The sequence below is a fragment of the Aedes aegypti genome, chromosome 2, assembly GCF_002204515.2.
Source record: "Aedes aegypti strain LVP_AGWG chromosome 2, AaegL5.0 Primary Assembly, whole genome shotgun sequence".
Taxonomy (NCBI): domain Eukaryota; kingdom Metazoa; phylum Arthropoda; class Insecta; order Diptera; family Culicidae; genus Aedes; species Aedes aegypti.
In genome coordinates this window covers 161934009-161954142 of record NC_035108.1, presented here as the reverse complement: position 1 = coordinate 161954142, position 20134 = coordinate 161934009, and the positions used below count along the sequence as shown (strand labels likewise).

Genomic DNA, 20134 nt, shown 5'->3' with positions numbered 1-20134 from the left:
AAATGATTTGCCGATACGACTACAGGGCTGATAAGACTAAATATCCCAAAATAGAAAGTACAGAGCATTCATTCCTGAAAAGCAAAACCAAAAAGAAACAGAAAAGTGATTTCTCGTTTCAATAAGTATTTCTCAGATAATCCAACAAGACAACTCTGAAAGCGTCTTTTTAAAATTTTCTGTATGGATTCCTCCTGACGATAGCTTAGCTTAGCTTAGCTTAGACTGACTACACATATCAATGGTTGCTATTCCGTGATTGACCGAAGTCAGTGAAAATGCACAAAGAATCAACTAGAAGTTCGGCTGGGATTGGCCATAATCTTCTTCAATGTGCATAATTCAGTGCCTCTATTTATACATGGTCAATAACGGCGCCGGCCACGTCCTTGCAGTCATGTGGGATTGGGGAAAGGAATGTTAGTGTGTAACCTTTGCTATTTGGAGACCGTGTTTGCCTCTGCATCTCCACAAACGTTACTGGGAGGGAAGTTTGTTAATGGGAAGGATCGTTGGGTCACAGGATTCACTTTGATAAGCGATTAGACCATGATAAATAATTTTTTGTGAGATATAAACATGCTTATATGTAAATATAATATTTTCATTTGATATGAACAATATTTATGAAGAGAAAAATTATGCCGACACTTGAGGTGACGAACCTTTCAAAGTTTGTTGAATAAAGTGAACCTTTCGGAAGTCTACACTTGAAGTGTCGAACCATTCAAAGTTTTATTTTTAATTACAAAAATAAAGGTAAAAAGAAGAAGGTGTTTTGAATAAAAAAAATTTAGACATAAATAATTTATGAATCAGAGTTTATGTCGACACTCACAGTGACGAACCATTCATATTTTTTTGAAACATCATATATACATCTCACCGTTGTAACGATTTACGGTACAGTCATACATATTTTATAGATTAGGAACAGTAGCATGAAACGAGCTCACCAATTGATCCGTCATCATTGAGCAGGAACAATCCTCTTTCAGCTTCAGTCCTTTGCTCGGCTATATAAAAGCACTCAGAGAAAATAGGCGCGTGACCCGTGAGGGAAAACAACTGACGACTACTCGGGCTTTCTTGAAGCACTGCCCAGGAGCAAGCGTCAATGTCGAAAGATCATAAAGAACTAATCGAAAGCGGCACTTTTTCACTTTACTCGATCGACGCGCGACATGTTTGATCCTGCCCTCATCGCCGGCCCCCGCAGGAGCAAGCGTCAAGGTCGAAGGATCAAACACAACTCTGTATGGATTCCTCCTGACGATAGAACAAAAATAGCCACATGTGTTTAATGATTTTCTTCAGAAATTTCATCAAAATGTTTTCAGGTATTTGCATGAAGTTTCCTTCAGCTATTAATTCAAAAATTTCATTGAACGATTTGATTACAAACTTTCCAAGGCGATTCCCTCAGGTTTTCGTTCGAGATAGCTTGGAGAATTCAACCAGATTTATTTTCTCCTTCAGAATTTTCCAATGCCACCCTATGAAAATTTCACAAAGAAGTAAGAATTCTTACAGTATTTCTCTAAGAATTTGTCCAATTTCTAATTAACGAGAAAAACAGTAGATATTCCAAAACGAAATCCTTAATATATCAATGTCCATACTACAAAATCCTACAAGAAAACATTTTTCAAAGTTCTTCGGAACTTTTGAAATAATTATTGAAAACAATTTCCCGCAAATTTTTCTAGAGGAAATTTTTGAAAAATCTTGAGTGAAACTCTTGGAGGAATAATAAAAATAGTTTCTGTAGCATTTTGTGGTTTTAAGTCCTAAATTAATTATTAAATTGATGAATCCATGGAAAATGTACTTTAAAAACAATTTAAAGAATCTTCGAAAGAACTTGAAATATTAAGAAATAAAATATGAGGCACACCCGGATGAACTAATTGCATGAGAGAAATTATTCTTACGAGATATATATGTGGGGTAATTGTTGTAGGATTGATTCTGAGAACGACTGGTAGTATATCTGAAAAACTGCCATGGAAGCTTTAATCATAGAATAAACTTTTAATAATTTTCCTGTAAGAATTTTTGTACGAATATTTTGAAGGTATTTGAGAGTTACAACTGAAAAAAACAATACGAACTTTTTTAAATATTGTTTAATAAAAATGCTTAAGGAATTTCTTCGATAATTTTCGTTGAAATTCCATTATTGGACTGCTGAAGGATTTCCTGGGGCATTTTGAAGGAATACCTTTTAGCATGTTTTGAGAAAACATTTAAAGAAATTCAAGACAAATTCCAGGTATAATTACTCGAAGAATCTTTATCAAGGGATCCCCAGGAGGAGTCTTTCTACGTATTTTTGAGAAAGGATTTTCAAAAAAATTCCTGAAGATTTTTCACAAATAATCTTTGTACCTATGGAGTATTGTTTTTGTTGTTGTTTATTAACTTAAACATTTTGAAAAAGGAAAAAGCCGTTTTGAATGATTTCCTTTCTGAATATTTCTCAAGAAGGCATAAAACCTCTGTAACTTTTCAAAAATATGTTAAAATTTAAATTAATAGATATAATTAGAGGCAAATGCAAATGCAAAAATTGCAAGGTTTTGAACTTTAAACTCACCTTTAATAGAATTGTACTTGATCCACTCTTAGTCACCGTCGAACATTTCAGCTTCAATGTGTTCATTTGACATATGTTTGTGCGTACATATAAACCTCAAAACATTTAGAATATTATAATTAATTGAGCTGAAATAGTCAAAAACTAGATGATTTAAATGTGCAATATGTTGATATGGGACAAATAGCATGCCATCCAACTCAGCTAAAGACATCACGTGAAATGTAACTTTTCTGAACCAGTCTACAGTCTCAAACGATACGACCCAGTAGATCCAAAACGTGAAATTAACTTTCCCAAAATAGCGAAAGGACCACGGTTTTCTACCGTGACCGGAGGGGAGCGAGCTCCAAGAGGAAATCCCTTCATCCGGCGGCGAGGACTAGATAGCAAGTGACCGGCCGCAATCAAACGTAACGGAATTGGTCCTACCTGCAATCATTACTGTGCCATTTTCATTGCCAATAGCCCTTCGTTTGTTGGGGTGAATGGACCGATCGATAGCGGGAGTTTTAGAGCAAAACTCAATGAATGGCATGGGTACACACGTAGTGAGCTTGAAGAATTCGGTCTCCCATCCAGTGCCAATTGGTTTCGGTAGCAAATAAACATCGATTGCGGAGTGGGTACTATGTAGAAGCGCCTGTGGATGTAGAAACCGAATGAAGCTAAACAGTGATGCCACACTTTTCCCCTGGTTACCGATACGGGAGCCGATAATGTAAATTTCCTGTTTTAATATCCGTCATTCGGGGTTTTCCGGTCAGTCCAACTGATGTGTCTATTCAGGTGATTCTGCATGTCTTTAGAAAACCTGATAGGTAGGGGAAATGGAAATCATAGGACCACAGAAGAAAACTGAAAACATTTGGATACAAGTTTTAATACAGTATTTACTAGTAATATTATTCTAGAGAAGTTAAATTTCAAAATTCGTTGTTTTCAATTTCTAAAACATGTTTGAACTCACATACATCGTTAGGCATGATACTCAAGGAGCTATGCAACTTGAGCAATCTCTAGGCCAAGCACTTTCCGAAGAAATCGTTAGTTGCCTTGTTCGTACCCCACCATAGTTGATGCTGTCTCGCATCCCAAAGGTTCGTTATTGTCAACAGCCTGTGTGCATTACCCGTCTTTTCCGTCATCGTCAATCGGAACCGGAAGACCGCCACCAGATAAAACAATGCGCCCCGTTCGGTTTTCGCTGCTGTCTCCCGCTTTACAGTCAATGCACAATACACAAACACCGAGTTTGTTTTGTGATGGAAACTTTTAATTGGATTGGAAGAAATGGTAGGTACCTAGCTATACTGTGCTTACTGGTGGCAGCATTCGTAATTCTTGTGTACTATTTTGGAGTAAAATTAATTATAATAGTTTGTTTGATGGAATCGCGGGCGTACTTTTTTGAATTTGTTTATTGAGGGGAACTGCTCGTAACATAAACTTATTGCAAGTTTGGTAACTTTCTTTGTTCAATGTTTTGTTTTGCCTAGAACAACAGCTTCCATTGATTCTATTTGGTTTACCTTCTAGAAACGTGTTTTACTTCATAAACTTCAATTTTTACCTTCAATATTTTCATTTTTATTTTTTTTAGCGCATTTGATAGAGGCTAAATTGTATGTGAGACTTAACGGTGCCGAAATATATGTTTGTACTTAAGGAGAATATGAATCGAAGCCATAGATTTAATTTTCAAGAGCACAAATCTGGAGAACCAAAGAACACTCTGAACTGAAAATTTTAACGATTGTTTATTACCAGCAAGTAATCAATCGATCAAATTTTCAGCGTGAACGGTTCTTTGGTTCCCTAGATTTGTGCTCTTGAAAATTCGAGGTATTGGAAGCGACTTAAAGGTGAATTGTCAAGATGAGGAAATTCAAACATAAAAGATTTAAATTCCAGAGCTGGTAGATGTATCATTGTATTGTATGTCGTATTTCTCGTGCTTTGCTCCCTTCAAATGAACATTTTTGTCATTCGACGGCTAGAAAAATGGGTTTTCTTTTTAAGCTTTTAAGATAATTAATGCATAGTGTCATTGTTCATGTAAATATGTAAGAAGCTTTGCATGCAAAATAGCCAAACAGTCCAAGTAGAAGCGAAGTTCAGACAATCAAAACATGATGGATTCTAACGTCTCTGCAGGCAACTTCATTTTTTATGGCGAGAAAAAAAATAAAATCGGTATAACTTTGTTTTTTGAGAATCTGTGAAAAATGGTGCATAAATACCGAGAAACAGTATTTATGCACCATTTTCCACAGATTCTCAAAAAACTCTTCTAGTTTAAGATTCCGTGTTGATATTGATGATTGATGATCTGGATTTAAAGATATTAAAAAGACTTTTTGCACCGTCTTCCGCACATAGGCTGCACAGACTAAACGATCACTAACATTAGGCAACGGACAACACGAAACACCCAGTAGTGAGTGAATATCCGAATACGATAAAAATTCTGTAGCCTGAGATATATACGTGGGTTATGGTTACCCGTCGGACCCCAAAGAATTTTGGAATATCTCTGGATTTAGATGACCAATAATCAATGTTGACACAGATTCTTAAACTAGAAGAGTTTTTTGAAAACTTGTGAAAAAATGGTGCAAAAATACCGAGTAACAAAAAAGTAACCGCGATTTGATTTTTTTTTCTTGCGGTTAAAAATGAAGCTGCGCCGGTAAATTGAAATCAGGATAAGAGATCTGAAGATAATATCAATATTTTGTCCTGAAACTTCAGAATCATAGCAAACTTTGATGTTTGCATATCTAATGAATAGCTCGCAGCTATTGGTCAAATCTTACATAAGCTAAATATAATATACCAATGTTGTTCCTGGAGTAAATTTTAGATATCATTTCCAGATAATTTGTCTCTTATATCTACAGTCCATCTACTATCTCTTACAGCCATCAATACCAAAAAATGCTATTACTATGGTTTTAACGCTTGCTCAGGATCAGTGAAAATCAATAATTTAATTTAAGGCTAAGTAGCCCGTCATTCGTTTTGGCAACAATGATGATTTTTCAGCTTGCTCTTCAAAGTGATAAAACTCAGTCTTGATAGTTTATATTGACTTGAAAAAGTATCACTGTACGTGCTAACATGCATAAAGTATGCTGATACTTTTTCAGCTGTGTCAGTGCAAAACCAACTGATTTTCTTTGATTCGAAATCGTGAGATGAATAAGCAACAATCATCAACGACGCGTACAAATTTCAATGATGGCCTACTTCGCCTTAATGCAAGCAAATATCATCAGTTCCACAAAAAACGCCTGCAAGTATGCATGCATGCGAAATTCCAGTGTTTTTCATCAGATGGCCATATTATATCAACTGAACAAAACCCATAATCTATTTTGGACAACACTTGATTTATGCCTTATATAATTTAAGATTTAAGATGAACATAGCTTATATTTTAGACATATTTAATCATGTTTCCACTTTCAAACTTTTTATGAATGCCAATTTTGAGCGCTATTATGGCATTTAATGTATGTTCTTGAAATGCACATCCTCTTGCATTCGTAGGTTTCACAGATGTTCTGTAGATACAATTTACAATTTTTATATTTTTGAAGCCAATTTGTTATTGTTATGAAAATGGTCATCATTAATAAGTAGCATAGTGTATTAATAATGCAATACATGATTTCCCGTACATGTATTCCTCAACATCTCATTGGAAATAAGCATAGAACGACTAGCCTGCCCAAATTTTATGCATGTCCAAATTATATACGTTACCCTACTCCAGGGATTTTTTTCAAATATTCAAAGTGAGAAATATCTCTTGAGCAGGGATTGAATCCTGAAAAAAATGAGAGAATCCTTCACGTATCACTCTCTGTAACTATCATAATACGCTGCACATTATGAGAGACTGTTTATCGTATTCTGCTACAACTTTGATCAGATTGGGTTGGACTTTGGTTTCAGGTTGGCCGATTGCGCTGCAGAATCGTTACCCGTTCTGTGGCGTAGTTGGTAAACACGCCCAGTCTAGCGTATTGGGAATCGTGGGATCGAAGCCCACCAGAACGATTCTATTATTTTTAACAATCTTACATCTCAACCTTCAGGTATTTTCAAAACACCGTCGGTTGGTTAAGCCGTAATAGACATGACAACTCTAATTGAGCCCTCTAAACATGCTCCAAACCTGGGGGACACTATTGCTATTGGTAGTTCGTGGATTGTTAATCGTGCCAGTAAAGAAAAACACCTACCCCCAACGGTAAACAAGCGAGAAAAATGGATTTTACCATCGCTCTTTCTCTTTGTGGCTATTGTTCGCTGCATCCATTTATCAAACTTAACGTGTAGTGTCTTTTTTTTTTTTTTTTTAAACTTGTTACAACATGCGATACATTGACGATCTTGGATCGCAACAGATGGGATGTTTTTCTTTGCTTGCTTTGATCGTGCTGCATACTCAAATGAGAGCGAATTTTGCAATGCCTTCTCTTGAGATTTCTTCGGGGATGTTTTGAATTTCCTCCTATTCTCTGAACGAAAATTTCTTGAATATAGCAACAAGAATTTATCTAAAAAAAATTCTCGAGCTTCCTATAAAAATTCTTCAACAGGTTCTTCTAATAATTTCCTAAAGAAGTTTTCAAAGAATTTATCCAGGATTCCTCCAAGAACGTATTCAAGTGTTAACTTAGTAAATTTTCTAGACATAATTACAGGGAATTCCTTTAAAAAATCCTGTGGATAATTCTAAGCTAAATTTAGGATCCTGATTCTGGTAAAATATATGATAAATTTCTCAAAGAAAAAAGTTTTTTTTTAAATATTAAGTTTTTATTTAGACTCTTGAAAAAGTTTCGAATAAGTATCCCGAAAAAATGATAAAGTAATTATTGGAGAATTGAATTGAAGAAACTACAGGAATAACTGTTTTAGCATTTTGTAGTCTTAAATCCTAAATGAACAGTCGATTGGTGTATCCATTAAGCATTTACTTCAAGAATTAATTGAGAAATGTTTGAAGGAACTCAAAATTTCAGGAGAATTGTAAGGGAATCCCCAGTTGAATTTATAGCAAAATTTCATGAAGAAAAAAAAAGGTGTTGAAGAATAATCCCTGGTAGAACTTATGAAACAATTCCTGTGGTAATCTGTGGGATTATTCCTGAAAGAGTGCTTCTTAAACAACACAAATAACACGAGAGCTTTGAATGTATCCTTGTTTGGTTTCTCGGAAAAAAATCTACACGATTTTTTTCAACACTGGAAGAAACCTGTGTATAATTTCTCGGAAGTTTTATTGCAAGAATATTTCTCTAGTCATTACTCTATGAGAAGCGGGGGGGGGGGGTCCCGTGGCGTAGTTGGCTACACGTTCGATTCATAACACTTTTCGTCAAGTTGCTAGAAGACGGACGCAGAAAACGGTGCTCTGGGGAACGCCCGTCAGCTAGCGACTGAGACACCTGACCCTCTTCAGATGTGTACACACACATTAAACGATCTCCCAAACCGACGAAACGTCCAACGCTGCTCGCAACAAGACAAGAGCAGCAGAAATAACAATAGTGGGTGCAACGACGCCTCTACGTCGATAAAGTAGAAGTAGTCAGCTGATACAACAATAAAAAAAGATACCAAACTCTGTACAGTTGGAACAGTAGTTGTAAGAGTGCTTGGCTAAGAGAAGCCTAACAAATAAATTTAAGAAAAATACTCTGAGATGGTAATTACTGAAGAAATCGGTAGAAGAATTTCAGGGAGAATTAGAAGAGTAATCTGGTCAACGATTTCTGTAGAAAATACTGAAGAAATTTGAGAAAAATTTAATCTTGAGAAATCATTCAAAAATTTGCAAACACAAGTCCGGAGCGAATCACTAGAGGAATCTCTTTAATATTTTTTGTAGGGATCTCTGACGCTTTTCCATGGTGAACCTGTACAACTTTGGAATAGTCGCGTAGTTATCTTTGGAGTACAAACATTTATTTTAGAAGGTTTGGAGACCGGCTTGCTTTGGAATATGGGTCATAATAAAAATGTTTCCAAAGCAGTTCCTGGCTGCCTCAGGCTCAAGTTATTGAAGGCTATTGAACATATTTGATGTTTTTCCCTTCGTGTATATATTTAAGTTTTCAAAACCTGAATTTCTACTCACACTTAAATTATTTCACCGACCTCAATAAAACTTTTCGACGAGAACCCAATAGCTGAGAATTCGGTAATTTTCAAGGCCGAATTTTGGTACTTATTTTACCGAGATTTCGGCAATCCAGAATCCGAGAATTGTCAAATTATTACCGAGATATCAGCTGTTGGGTTCTCGGCAAATCCGTTTAAGTGTGTGCTATGAGAAACATTCACCATAATTTCGGGGCCCGGTGCGGACCACACTCACCACACCCCCTCGTTACGCTACTGCTCAGGGTTGTTGCTCAACTCTATGGCAAGTATCCATTGTTTTGGTCTAGACATACCAAATTCTGATTGATCGTTTTCTTGATATTTTGCACACAATTATTAGATCTCTATTAGTTGGTTTCTTTCGGCGAAAATGTTTCATTTAGTTGATCAATCAATATTTATTTCTGGATTTATCACTGGACTTCAATATGGGCGAACAAAATAAAATTTTTGTTTTGCAAATATCTCAGGATCCTGACCACTAAGAAATATAACGTTTTCGACAATAACAAGAAAAACAACAACAACAAGCATAAGAAAAAAAAAAGCGAAGCTGAATTAAATTGGAGAAAAGAAATAGACGTCCAACCAGAATGACTCATATCGAGTTAAAGGGTCGTAGTAAATACATTTAAAAAAATCGAAGACTCTGAAATAAGAAAACCAATTTTCCATGGACCAACTTATGTGAACATAGGAAAAAATAAATAAATCGGTGAAACTTAGAGCTCATAAAATCTTTTTTGACAAAGTTGTTGAAATTGGATGATCTACAACTTTGCTGAATGCTGAATGCAAAAATAAAGTTGTTCTTAAATGTGGATAAGAGCAGATTAATATGTACATGGAAAATTTAAATAGATGCATTCTAAAACACTCTACTATCGCACTGAATAAATTGCTTATGGCTAGTCTCTATTGCAGTTTTTTTTATCTTTGATACTTGTTATTCGATTCAACCCATTTTGGAAAACGATCAGTATTATTTGCTTATTTTGCATAGATTGGGAGTCAGATAAGGTGGTTGGATAACGCAGATAAGGGTTGTTGTGAATTTTCACGAGTCGTTTTTGATTTGTTCCATCGATATCTTTCTCGTTTCGGAGCTTTCATGGCAATCAAAGGAACGAAATAGAATAGTATAGAATCATGGAATCCGTGTTTCCATCACGATGCGACAACTAGTCTTTTTCGGAAAACGGGTTTCGATTTCACGACGAATGAAGCGTAAACAAGTTGCTTTCCAGTCGTTGCCGTTACCGCAGCCAAACAGGGACAGTATCTTTATATAAAAAGATGAAAAGAATCCTTTAGATTTTGCTCTCCGTCAAAGACGCAACTACCATCATCATCCACACAGGAATCGAGTTCCAATCCCCGCATAGTGAGGAAGTTACCCATCTAGCAGGGCATAAGGTGAGGTGATTTTACGGTGGTAGAACATGAGACATGGCTGGATAAGCAAATGATGGCATCCTGATGCATGCACGTGGTTGTGTCATCCCGAGGAAAGGAAGAATCTTGTTCATGCCGACCTGAACCGGAGTATAACCTTTTACACCGAACTGAACCGATGCCACACCATGAAGTCATGTGTAGGAATAAATATGTGGGAAGTAAGCCGCTTACCGGTTCCGAAACGTCGAAGGACTCCAAACCGAAACTGAACGGGAATGAGAGCTGCAACGCTCTACAGTGCCCTCTCTAGTATTTCAATCATACTATCTGCCATCTAATGCCGAGAAGGGAAGGATAAATGTCAAGTCAATGAATGTAAGCTGACTTGGGCTAGGTTGGGGTTTCCAGCTACTCAATAGTGAAAACTCGGTGACTAGGTGATACGATTGCTTTACTGCTCAGTTCGGTGGTAAGCGCCTTCGTCAGCCAAGGAATTTAGATCCAAACTTCTGGTATGGAATCTGAAGCCACATCGAAAGGTTTAGATGGATTATTTTAAGGATCATTTAAAGGATTTCTGGTTAAGGGAGATGGATGGATTGAAATCTGGGAACTCAAGTCTTGATCGATTAACCCTCCCGATCGGGAAGAAATGTCACTCATTATACATACATAAATATGTTCATACAACCTTCAATTCAATATTTTTCGTTTATAATTTTGCATATTATACATCACTCTTTCTTATCTCTCTCATCCTCAGGTAACGACCAGAAAATACGATTATCAATTTGACCAACAATGCAAAAACACCATTATCGGGATCGGTCCATCGATTCGTATAATGCCATCGAAGTAGCAATCCATCAGATATTGAAAGCGCAACCAAGGTAACCACCTACTTTGTAAAGAGTGTAATATCGATTTTGTTTCCCGCTTCTGATCCCCAATGGCAACCGGGCAGCAATCGAACGTGGAGGTTCCATTCGGTATAAATTTGTAAATGAAGATTGCGCATCAAATTTTCATGGATAGATTTGTCTGTCGTGAATAATTAATAGGCCGATGCTTGAAATCCCATTTGAGGCTGCTGGTGCTACTGCTGCTGCTGCCAGAAATGCTTGGTATGTTTCTAGTGGGAAGCATACTTTCACTGGATTTCAACCACTTAAAAGCTCTCGGAGAACTCCTTCCGCTTGGTCTTGGGGTGTGGGTTGGGAGGGGTTGAAGAAAATGAGGAAGCGAAAATTACTACACTGCATGAAGCATCCTAAATCTGAACCTTGAACGTTTGTGTTATTATCTTCAACACCAGTTTGAAGACGGGAGCAAGCCATTAAGCCGAAAACCGTAAGGCCGAATTTCGTTTGACCGAAAGCCATAAGGCCGAAAGGGTCGTTAGGGCGAAAATATTGTTGACCATTTATCACATTGGTCAGTGTTTTATCTTTATTTTTAACAAAGGTTGTTCTTTCTAGTTTTATAGTTATAATTTACAGCGGATATTGTGGGCTTTTAGGTAATTCAAATTATCCTGACCTAAGAGCGAAAATCCTATTTGATCTCTAAGTTCTTTCGGCACGATCAATTGGAACTAATGGCCATTTTCGGCTTAATGACTCTTTCGGCCTAACGAACCTTTCGGCCTATTGGCCCTTTCGGCCAAACGACATTCGACCTAACTGAATTTGGACTAACGGGTTAGAACCTTTGAAAACAACTTCTTATTTGCAGCAAATGAGTAAGTTGAAGAAATAGATTTTCAGACAAATGATTTTCTTAATGCTCAAAAATAAAATTTTAAGCTAAGTTTTCTTTTTTGCTAAATTTAAATAAATGCTCATGAAAAAGTTTCATGGTTCTCCAGACGATACATGATAAAATTTCTAGAAAAATACTTTGGTTTTCAGCGAACATACTGCTTTTCGTTGCTTGGTATCATAATCCAAAAATCAGTTTTTGGGTTTAAATGCTTAAATCGTAAAGTATATAAACAGTTAAATATACAAACCTGTTGTTTTATCTGAAAAACGTATTTTATTTATTATACCAACTTTATTCAAGCAGTACAACGACTTTTTCAAAAAAATATTGGTAGGGTAATTTACGGCTTCAGCACCATTCGACTATTAGCGACAACCAAATTTCAAACGCAAAACACACCATATTTTTCTATCAAAACACATCAATGAAAACATTCAGATTATTCTTTGTTCTGTCAGCTTCCCACTGACGAGATTTATGAGACTGAACAAACAATTTCGCCAAAGATGTGATCGATCCAAGAGATTCGCTTGCAATTCTTATGGGAAAACTGCCGAAAAGAAACGAGTCTGCCGACAATAGTCACACTACTGACAAGATCTGTTTGAAGCGTTGTAAAAACGTTTCCAAAAAGCTTATAACAGTTATGTCCGCGTGAAACGACAGAAGATTGAGTAGCTCATAAATGTAAACAGAAAACCACGTCATTTATCTGCTTATGTCCGATCAAATTGCAAAGAAGCACGGCATCGGCTTAGACTGCCGAGAATACGTACACTCCCGTGCAAAAGTTTGGGTTCACCTCCAGAAAACATACAAAAGTGTTTTGTTCATATCTCTGTGATTACACGTCCAACTGAAGTACTCTTTGGCGCATTCAAAAGTCAATGAGTTATTCTTACTTCTTGGGTATTTTTTTTTCCATTATTTGTTTTGATTTTTATATGCTAAATTCTTACTTGAACTTATGACATCAAAAAACACACTGAAAACAAGGCTAATTTCCTCAGCATTGGATCGACCAAAATTTCAAATCAATGTGTATTAGCATAAATGCAAGACAAAGAACCCCCACGAAATTTTGTCGGAAAATCTAAAAACTGTTCAATATATCTGACATTTTTCAATCAATTTTAATGGTTCATGTTTTTTTTTTTTAAATAAGGCGCATGCTTAATTGGGTTGAGATTTCACAGAATTTTCGTGTTTTAAGTCAGTTCAATTGAACCCAAGCTTTTGCACGTTGAATTGAATGGCTGTTTAATTGATTTTGAATAGTTTCTGGTTTTCCACCAAAATTTCGTGAGTGATTTTCAAAGAACATATGATTACGATTTTGATGACATATTGACTTAAAATTTTGTTCGATCCAAAGCTGAGAAAATCAGCCATGTTTAATCAGTATGTTTTTTTAATTGTCACAACTTTAAGTAAAAAATTGGTATCGAAATTACAAAACTAGTTTTTGTAAAAATACCTACGAGGTACGAATAACGCATTACATTTCAAATGCGCCATAGAAAGTTTCAAATGGACGCGTAACCACAGGGATATAAACAAAACAATTTTGTATGTTTTTTAGAGGATGAACCCAAAGTTTTGCACGGGAGTGTAAATTTCCCTATACTATTTCCAGTATTGGACAATATTTCACAAGGCATTTTGGTATTCTGATGCTTTATTATATCTTTTTGAAGACTTTGGTAAGTAATCAGTCAGGTCTGATTCTTCTCGTTAAATTCCGATGGTATAAACATTTTTCTCATTTTTTTTCATATTTGGTCTGATCAAATATGGTATGAAAATCCAAAAAGTGACCTAGTGGCTTTAGTACAGCCCTTGAGAAATCGCATTGGGGATGATCTGCAACATCCCCGCAGACCACTTCTTCATCTTCTCGGAAAGTCTCAATGCTACTGAGGCACTCCGTTCGATGAAACCTGTATAGCATGCGTCTAACTTTCTCATTAAAATAAGAGAGCGGATGTGTGCACTAGTCGAAAGACCATTTTATAATATATTACAAGATTACCTTTTCCTGGGTTCCCTTACATTGCTTAATTTATGGCAATGAGAAGGCAGACGCATCTGCTGAGGATGGTGAGATTTATGATACAAGAATTTCACATGATGATTTTTTTCATTTAGTACGTCAAAGTTCTTTATACTGTTGGTAAAGCTTTTGGCTAAATGGCACTTGTGTTCTCTTTTCCATTTTTTTGTGTGTTGGATATATACCCGGATGAGCTGCAGATGACCCTTAGTCCAATTCTTATCATGTCCTTTCTTCCAAAAATTATGATCGTTAACCTCGAGTTGCCACGAGTACCTTGCCTCCATCCCGTACTTATTTTCTTATTGAAAAGTTAATAAATTGTAAATAATACAAAAAAATAATATCGGCTCCGTAAGCGTTAAACGCAATTGAGCCTCAAAAGAACGTACTAGTAAAAAAAACATTTCAGTATTTTAATTTTCAAGATTGTAGAACACACCGCACATGGTGCAAAAATACTGGTTTTGAAGTTATATTACCAAACTACTAAAAAATCTCGTTGAACATGAAGTCAAAGCGGGGTGAACATCACCCTGGGTTGAAAATTAATAATAATTAGTCAAAGCACATTGGTATTAACAGCAAAGGCGTTGATTATTTATTCTTCTACCAAAGACACCAAAAATCAAAACATATTTAAAAAAAAATCGAATTACCTTGTGGGTTAGCTTAAGAGAAAATTGGTACAGATGTACGAGAACCTTATGAACACATTCACTGAAGCTATCGATGTGTTTAAGCACCATCTAAGATCCCTCAAAGGGTTTGGTTCTAAATGGTCTCATTTCGCAGCGCGAGACTCTCACTCGTAAGGATCAAGTTCGAGTATTCAAAGCAACGCCATTCTTACCGTGCGTGATTGAATTACAAATTCATAGTACGGAACTTCTATGTTTCGCTCGGCTCGCTAAAAGTAAATTCGTTTCTGGAGAATTTTTTCAGGTTCCTCTCTAGAATATGTGTAGAGTTTCTCTTCGACTACTTTCTATGATTTTTCAAATTAATATAGTATCTTCAAAATAAAGCTACAAATAAGGCTATTAGTCAACGCCAATTAAGTTGCTTGGATTCGAAAATGCTCTTCTTTCTATCTTTCAGTAACTAGGTCTTTGGAAATTTTTTTTAAATGCTTTAAAAAATTCACGGAAAATATCGTAAAAAACAGTTTTTGTTGAAATATAATAAAGTATTCAACCAGCAAATCAAAACTTCATTGATAAAATCATAAATAATTTCTCCTGAAAAGCACCTGAAGGAGCTTTTGCGGGAGTTAATGAAAAAAATTTTTTTTTTGCGGGAGTTAATGAACATCCCTAGTTTTTTTTCATTTTTTTCTTGAAGCCTTTTCTAGTTGGCAATAATAAAAATTTAAATTATTACGGTATTTTAAAAAAAAAATTAATTTTTAATTTTTTTTCGGAGCGTATTTTATTTTCCGCGTAACTAACGGAAAAACAGGTTTGAAATGATTTTAATACCACCAGGCTCTTCGTTTGTGATAGGTTAATCGTAGAAAAATATAAAAGGTACGATTTTTTATATTACACGTAAAATGAAGCCAGGCATTTGTAGGTTATATAAGAATACAATTTTTCAAACAATTTCTAAAAATACAAAAAAGTTTCAAAAGTCATAAAAAACTTTTCTAATATGCGTGTTATGAGTCAAGGTATAAGCCAAAAATAAAATCATTTTGATTTGCGAGCTACGAAAAAATACACAAAATTCCAAAGTGTACCCCGTATAAAGGCGGGGTTGGGTATTAGAGGGTTAACTTCTCTGAATATGTTTAATATCGTGAAATATAGAAACCAACATTTTGTAATACAAAAATCATTAAATAAGACCTTCGCTCAATTACTTACCTTGCCATTGTCGGTCGTATTGTAGAGCTCCATCTTCGTCGGCTCGGGCGAAACTTCTCCAGTTGCCCCGAACGTTTAGGGTCGCCAGGTCCTCTTCCACTGCGTACAGCCAGCGTATTCGTGGTCTTCCCCGAAGCCGCCGACCTCTACCTGGTTCCCTGCTGAATATTATTTTCGCAATTCTTGCTTCCGACATTCGCACTACGTGACCAGCCCACAGAAGTCTGCCGTATTTCAAACGTTTGAAAATATTCGCATCTTCGTACACTTGATACAACTCGTGATTCATGCGTCTGCGCCACACATCATTTTCGAGTCTCCCTCCGAGTATTGTCTGCAGAACTTTACGCTAAAAAACACCGAGAGTTTTCCTGTCTGACACTTTCAACGTCCACGCTTCGTGCCCGTAGAGAGCTACCGGAAGAATCAATGTGTTATACAGGGCGAATTTTGTTTCCGTTTGCAAGCTGCGGGACCTAAGCTGGTTACGTAGTCCGTTAAAGGCCTTATTTGCAGCCGGAAAACGTCGTTGTCACATGTCACAAGTGTTCCAAGGTAAACAAATTCTTCAACAACTTCAAACACATCTCCATCAAACACTACCTCAGCACCTACACCACCATGCCTAACTCTATCTCTACCTGCAACCATGTACTTCGTTTTGGTAGAATTTCGCTCAATTATTAAATTAAAAAAACAACAATGTTAACTATAAAACTACCAAAAAGTTTGATGAAATAAGACGATTTGATAGTTTTGTGATACTCTCAACAATTTTTCATGATTTGTGAGAGAATCAAACAATGTTTTCATAGCAAATGTTTTGTAGCTGGTGAATATTGGTGCGGAGTATTTTGAAATATTGTTTTCCTTATCCTCTTATTGTCGATATTATTTCAAGAAATTTCTATGCTGGTTGTAGAGCATGCATTGCATTGACTGAAATAAGTGCTGATGCCAAAAAATCGCTCAGATTAATATTTATGCTTCAAATAAATAAAAACCGAGACTGTCCAAAGTAGTCCCCGGTTTCTAAAGTAGCCCCGTTTGATGGTACTTTAAAATTCGGAAGACAAAAAAATATTCGAAATTTAATATTGATTTTCATATTGAATCTGTAATGCTGTGAAAATTTGATTAAACATGTCCATGAACAATCTGAATCTACATTTCCAAAACAAATCATTCTGTAAGGAAAATCAATAAAGTTCCAATTGTTCTATCCAATACATTGAGAGAAAAAATGATCTAGAATGAAAAGAATTGTTCAAAAATAAACTTCATAAAAGTTAAAACACTCGAAATATACCGAACGGCACCAACCCAAGCCAGTTAAAAAATGTTGTATCATTGCAATTCGGGGCCCAGATAGCCGTAGCGGTAAACGCGCAGCTATTCAGCAAGACCAAGCTGAGGGCCGTGGGTTCGAATCCCACCGGTCGAGGATCTTTTCGGGTTGGAAATTTTCTCGACTTCCCAGGGCATAGAGTATCTTCGTACCTGCCACACGATATACGCATGCAAAAATGGTCATTGGCATAGTAAGCTCTCAGTTAATAACTGTGGAAGTGCTCATAAGAACAATAAGCTGAGAAGCAGGCTCTGTCCCAGTGGGGACGTAACGCAAGAAAAAGAAGAATCATTGCAATTCAACTCAAAATCGAAGAAACAAGATTTTGTTTGCCACAAATATCATGAAAAACTAGTTTCTTAAGCCACCCCATTTTTAATATTTTAAAAATGAAATGCATTGACCCGCTTCAAAATTTAGAATGCTCAACGCTTTTGATTCGAATATGTTCAATAGGAAGTATGTACAAGACGGATTGATTCTGAAAGAGCTGCCCAACCTCTCTCATAAATAACTTTGCCAAAATCTTTCTATTTCTCTAGTAAAAGAAAAGTTTTTTTATTTGCTTTACTATTATTGCACATGCACATTTATAATTGAACTAAGTAACGTAAAATACAAGCTATAGGGCGCTGAAGGCCAACAAACCGTTCTTTTTCCTAAAGGTGTCTATCCCTGCAGTGGCCTCAATCTAGCAATAACTGATTCAAGGAAAGCCGGGTTGAAATCGGGATCTTTCGGGGGATTGGCACGGATATCTTCCAAAGCCTTGATGACATGCTCCGGTACGGGGGGTTCCACCGGAAGATGTGCTCCCTGCGGCTGGAATCCATCCTGGTCAGCAACGTAGGTCAGTTTGATTTTGTCTCCTTCCGGTGCGGTGTACGAAAACTCTCCGGTGGCTGCCGCTCCATCCGGGCTGCTTTCCGACGCCTGGATTCCGTTGCTCGTTTCGTAGGTAAAACTGTACGATCCATCCGGATTGATTTGCTGGTCCTGTTTCACGATGGTAGCGGCACTTTCCGCACCACCTCCGTTCGAGATACCGTTTCTTCGCTGCTGTGGCGCTGCCAGAGAACACGAAATAACCATCAGAATCAGACCCTGTAAAAACGGAGAGAGTTTATCGTTTGATCTACACTGACAGGAAAACTTTTATCTTACAAATTGCTTGTGCATCTTGTTTCAGAAGTTAAGAAAGTTGGAAACACCAAGCTATTGAATCTGAATCAGCAAACTGAGTGATGCTGGTGGAAGCGTTCTTGGTAGTTTATATACGCACGATGAATCGAAGAATTTTTTTTCGAACGTTTGATATCCATAAGTACGGGTATTAGTCAAACAACCTCTGCACTGCACCAGCTCTAGGGGCCAACGGAGTTGAACAAATCACGTCATCCTCCTCCACCTTTCCGTTGATTCGCATATTGCCGGTGGGTTTGTGTGCGAAATGGTGTAGATGCATCCAATTTCGCTGAAAACAGACTGTGTGGCACGTGCTATCAACCGCAAAGATCTAGGTGTCAATACACGCACTCCACTCCAAACGGGTCCCCGTACCTGGGTAGCATCTAATGCGTATGTTTTACAGCTACCGAAACAAATTTCGCTATGATTTATGAACATTAGAAATGGTCATCGACTCGAACCAGCATCAGACAGCGCGTGTTTTTCTGACTATCGTGCCGTACCGTTGCTTGTCGCTTAGGGGAAGTTGGTTCAAAATGTAAACTGTCACAGAGAAATAACAATGTTTTACTAGAAACGTGTATTAAAGTTTACAAAATTTCCTATTACGACTTCCTTAACCGAGTGGTTACAGTCCGCGGATACAAGGCCATGCTGAAGGTGTCTGGATTCAATTCCCGGTCGGTCCAGGGTCTTTTCGTAATGGAAATTTTGTTGACTTTCCTGAACATAAAGTATCACCGTTCCTGTCACACGATATATGAATACGAAAATGGCAACATTGGCAAAGAAAGCTCTCAGTGAATAACTGTGAAAGTGCTCATTGAATACTAAGCTGAAAAGCAGGCTTTGTCCCAAGTGAGGATGTAATGCCAAGAAAAAAAGAACACCTGTTATTTGAAGCCATGGAGGATTTATTTTGGTTGGATTTTTTTTTAAATATTTATCCGGGTGTTCTCAAAAAGTCTCTGAAGTAATTTCTGCAGCAAACCTCAAAAGAATTCTTCGAGTAATTAGTTGGAAAATAATTTATGAGTTCTGATGGGTGAAACTCAAGCAAATCACCAAAAAAAAAACTCAAGAAATACCTTCGGAGTAATTGCAGGAATCTTGGGTGAAATCCATGGTTTTTGAAAATCTAGAAATAATTTCTGAAGTAATCTTTGTAAAAGTCATGAAAAAACCTAGAGAAATTTTTGCAGGTATTTTAGTATGAGTTTGCCCAGTATCTGTGAAAAATTACCTGAAAAATTGTATCAGGGAACATCTGGAGGAAATTTTGAATATTTTTTGCAGAATAGTCTGAAAAAATACTTGAAAAAACTTCCAGGATTGTTTGATTGAAATCCCGATGGAAGCACTGCAGAAATTCACGAAAAGCCTGTTATAACTCCGTGGATTCCCTGGTCAAAGTTAAGGGAATTATTAAAAAAAAATATATTTAAATCTTAAAAGTATTGCTTGAAGATATTCGTGGCAATATAACAGGAGAAACTTGTGAAAGAACTACTCGAAACAAATAATAAAACAATCAGAATAAATCTATAATTGTATCTCTTGGAGGAATCACTTTAGAAACCTCTGAGGAGATTCTACAACGAGCCTTTAGAGACACTTCAGCAATAAGCGCAGGCCAGATCTTTTAGAAATCTCTTTTATGAATCCTCGCAGGAATTTGGAACATTTTTTTGAAGAAATACGGAGCAGTTTTCTGCAAGACATTTTCGAAA

General features: G+C 36.6%; 1 protein-coding gene across 1 annotated transcript; it reads right to left on the bottom strand.

The window, feature by feature from the left end:
• Positions 1-17881: 17881 nt before the first annotated feature.
• On the bottom strand, positions 17882-18868 carry LOC5572913 (pupal cuticle protein Edg-78E). Its single transcript, XM_021840221.1, has 2 exons — positions 18381-18868; positions 17882-18320 (listed from the first exon to the last, which is right to left on the bottom strand). The coding sequence occupies exons 1-2, from the start codon at positions 18393-18395 to the stop codon at positions 17886-17888; spliced, it is 450 nt and encodes a 149-aa protein (XP_021695913.1). The 5' UTR covers positions 18396-18868; the 3' UTR covers positions 17882-17885.
• Between the last annotated feature and the right edge of the window lie 1266 nt (positions 18869-20134).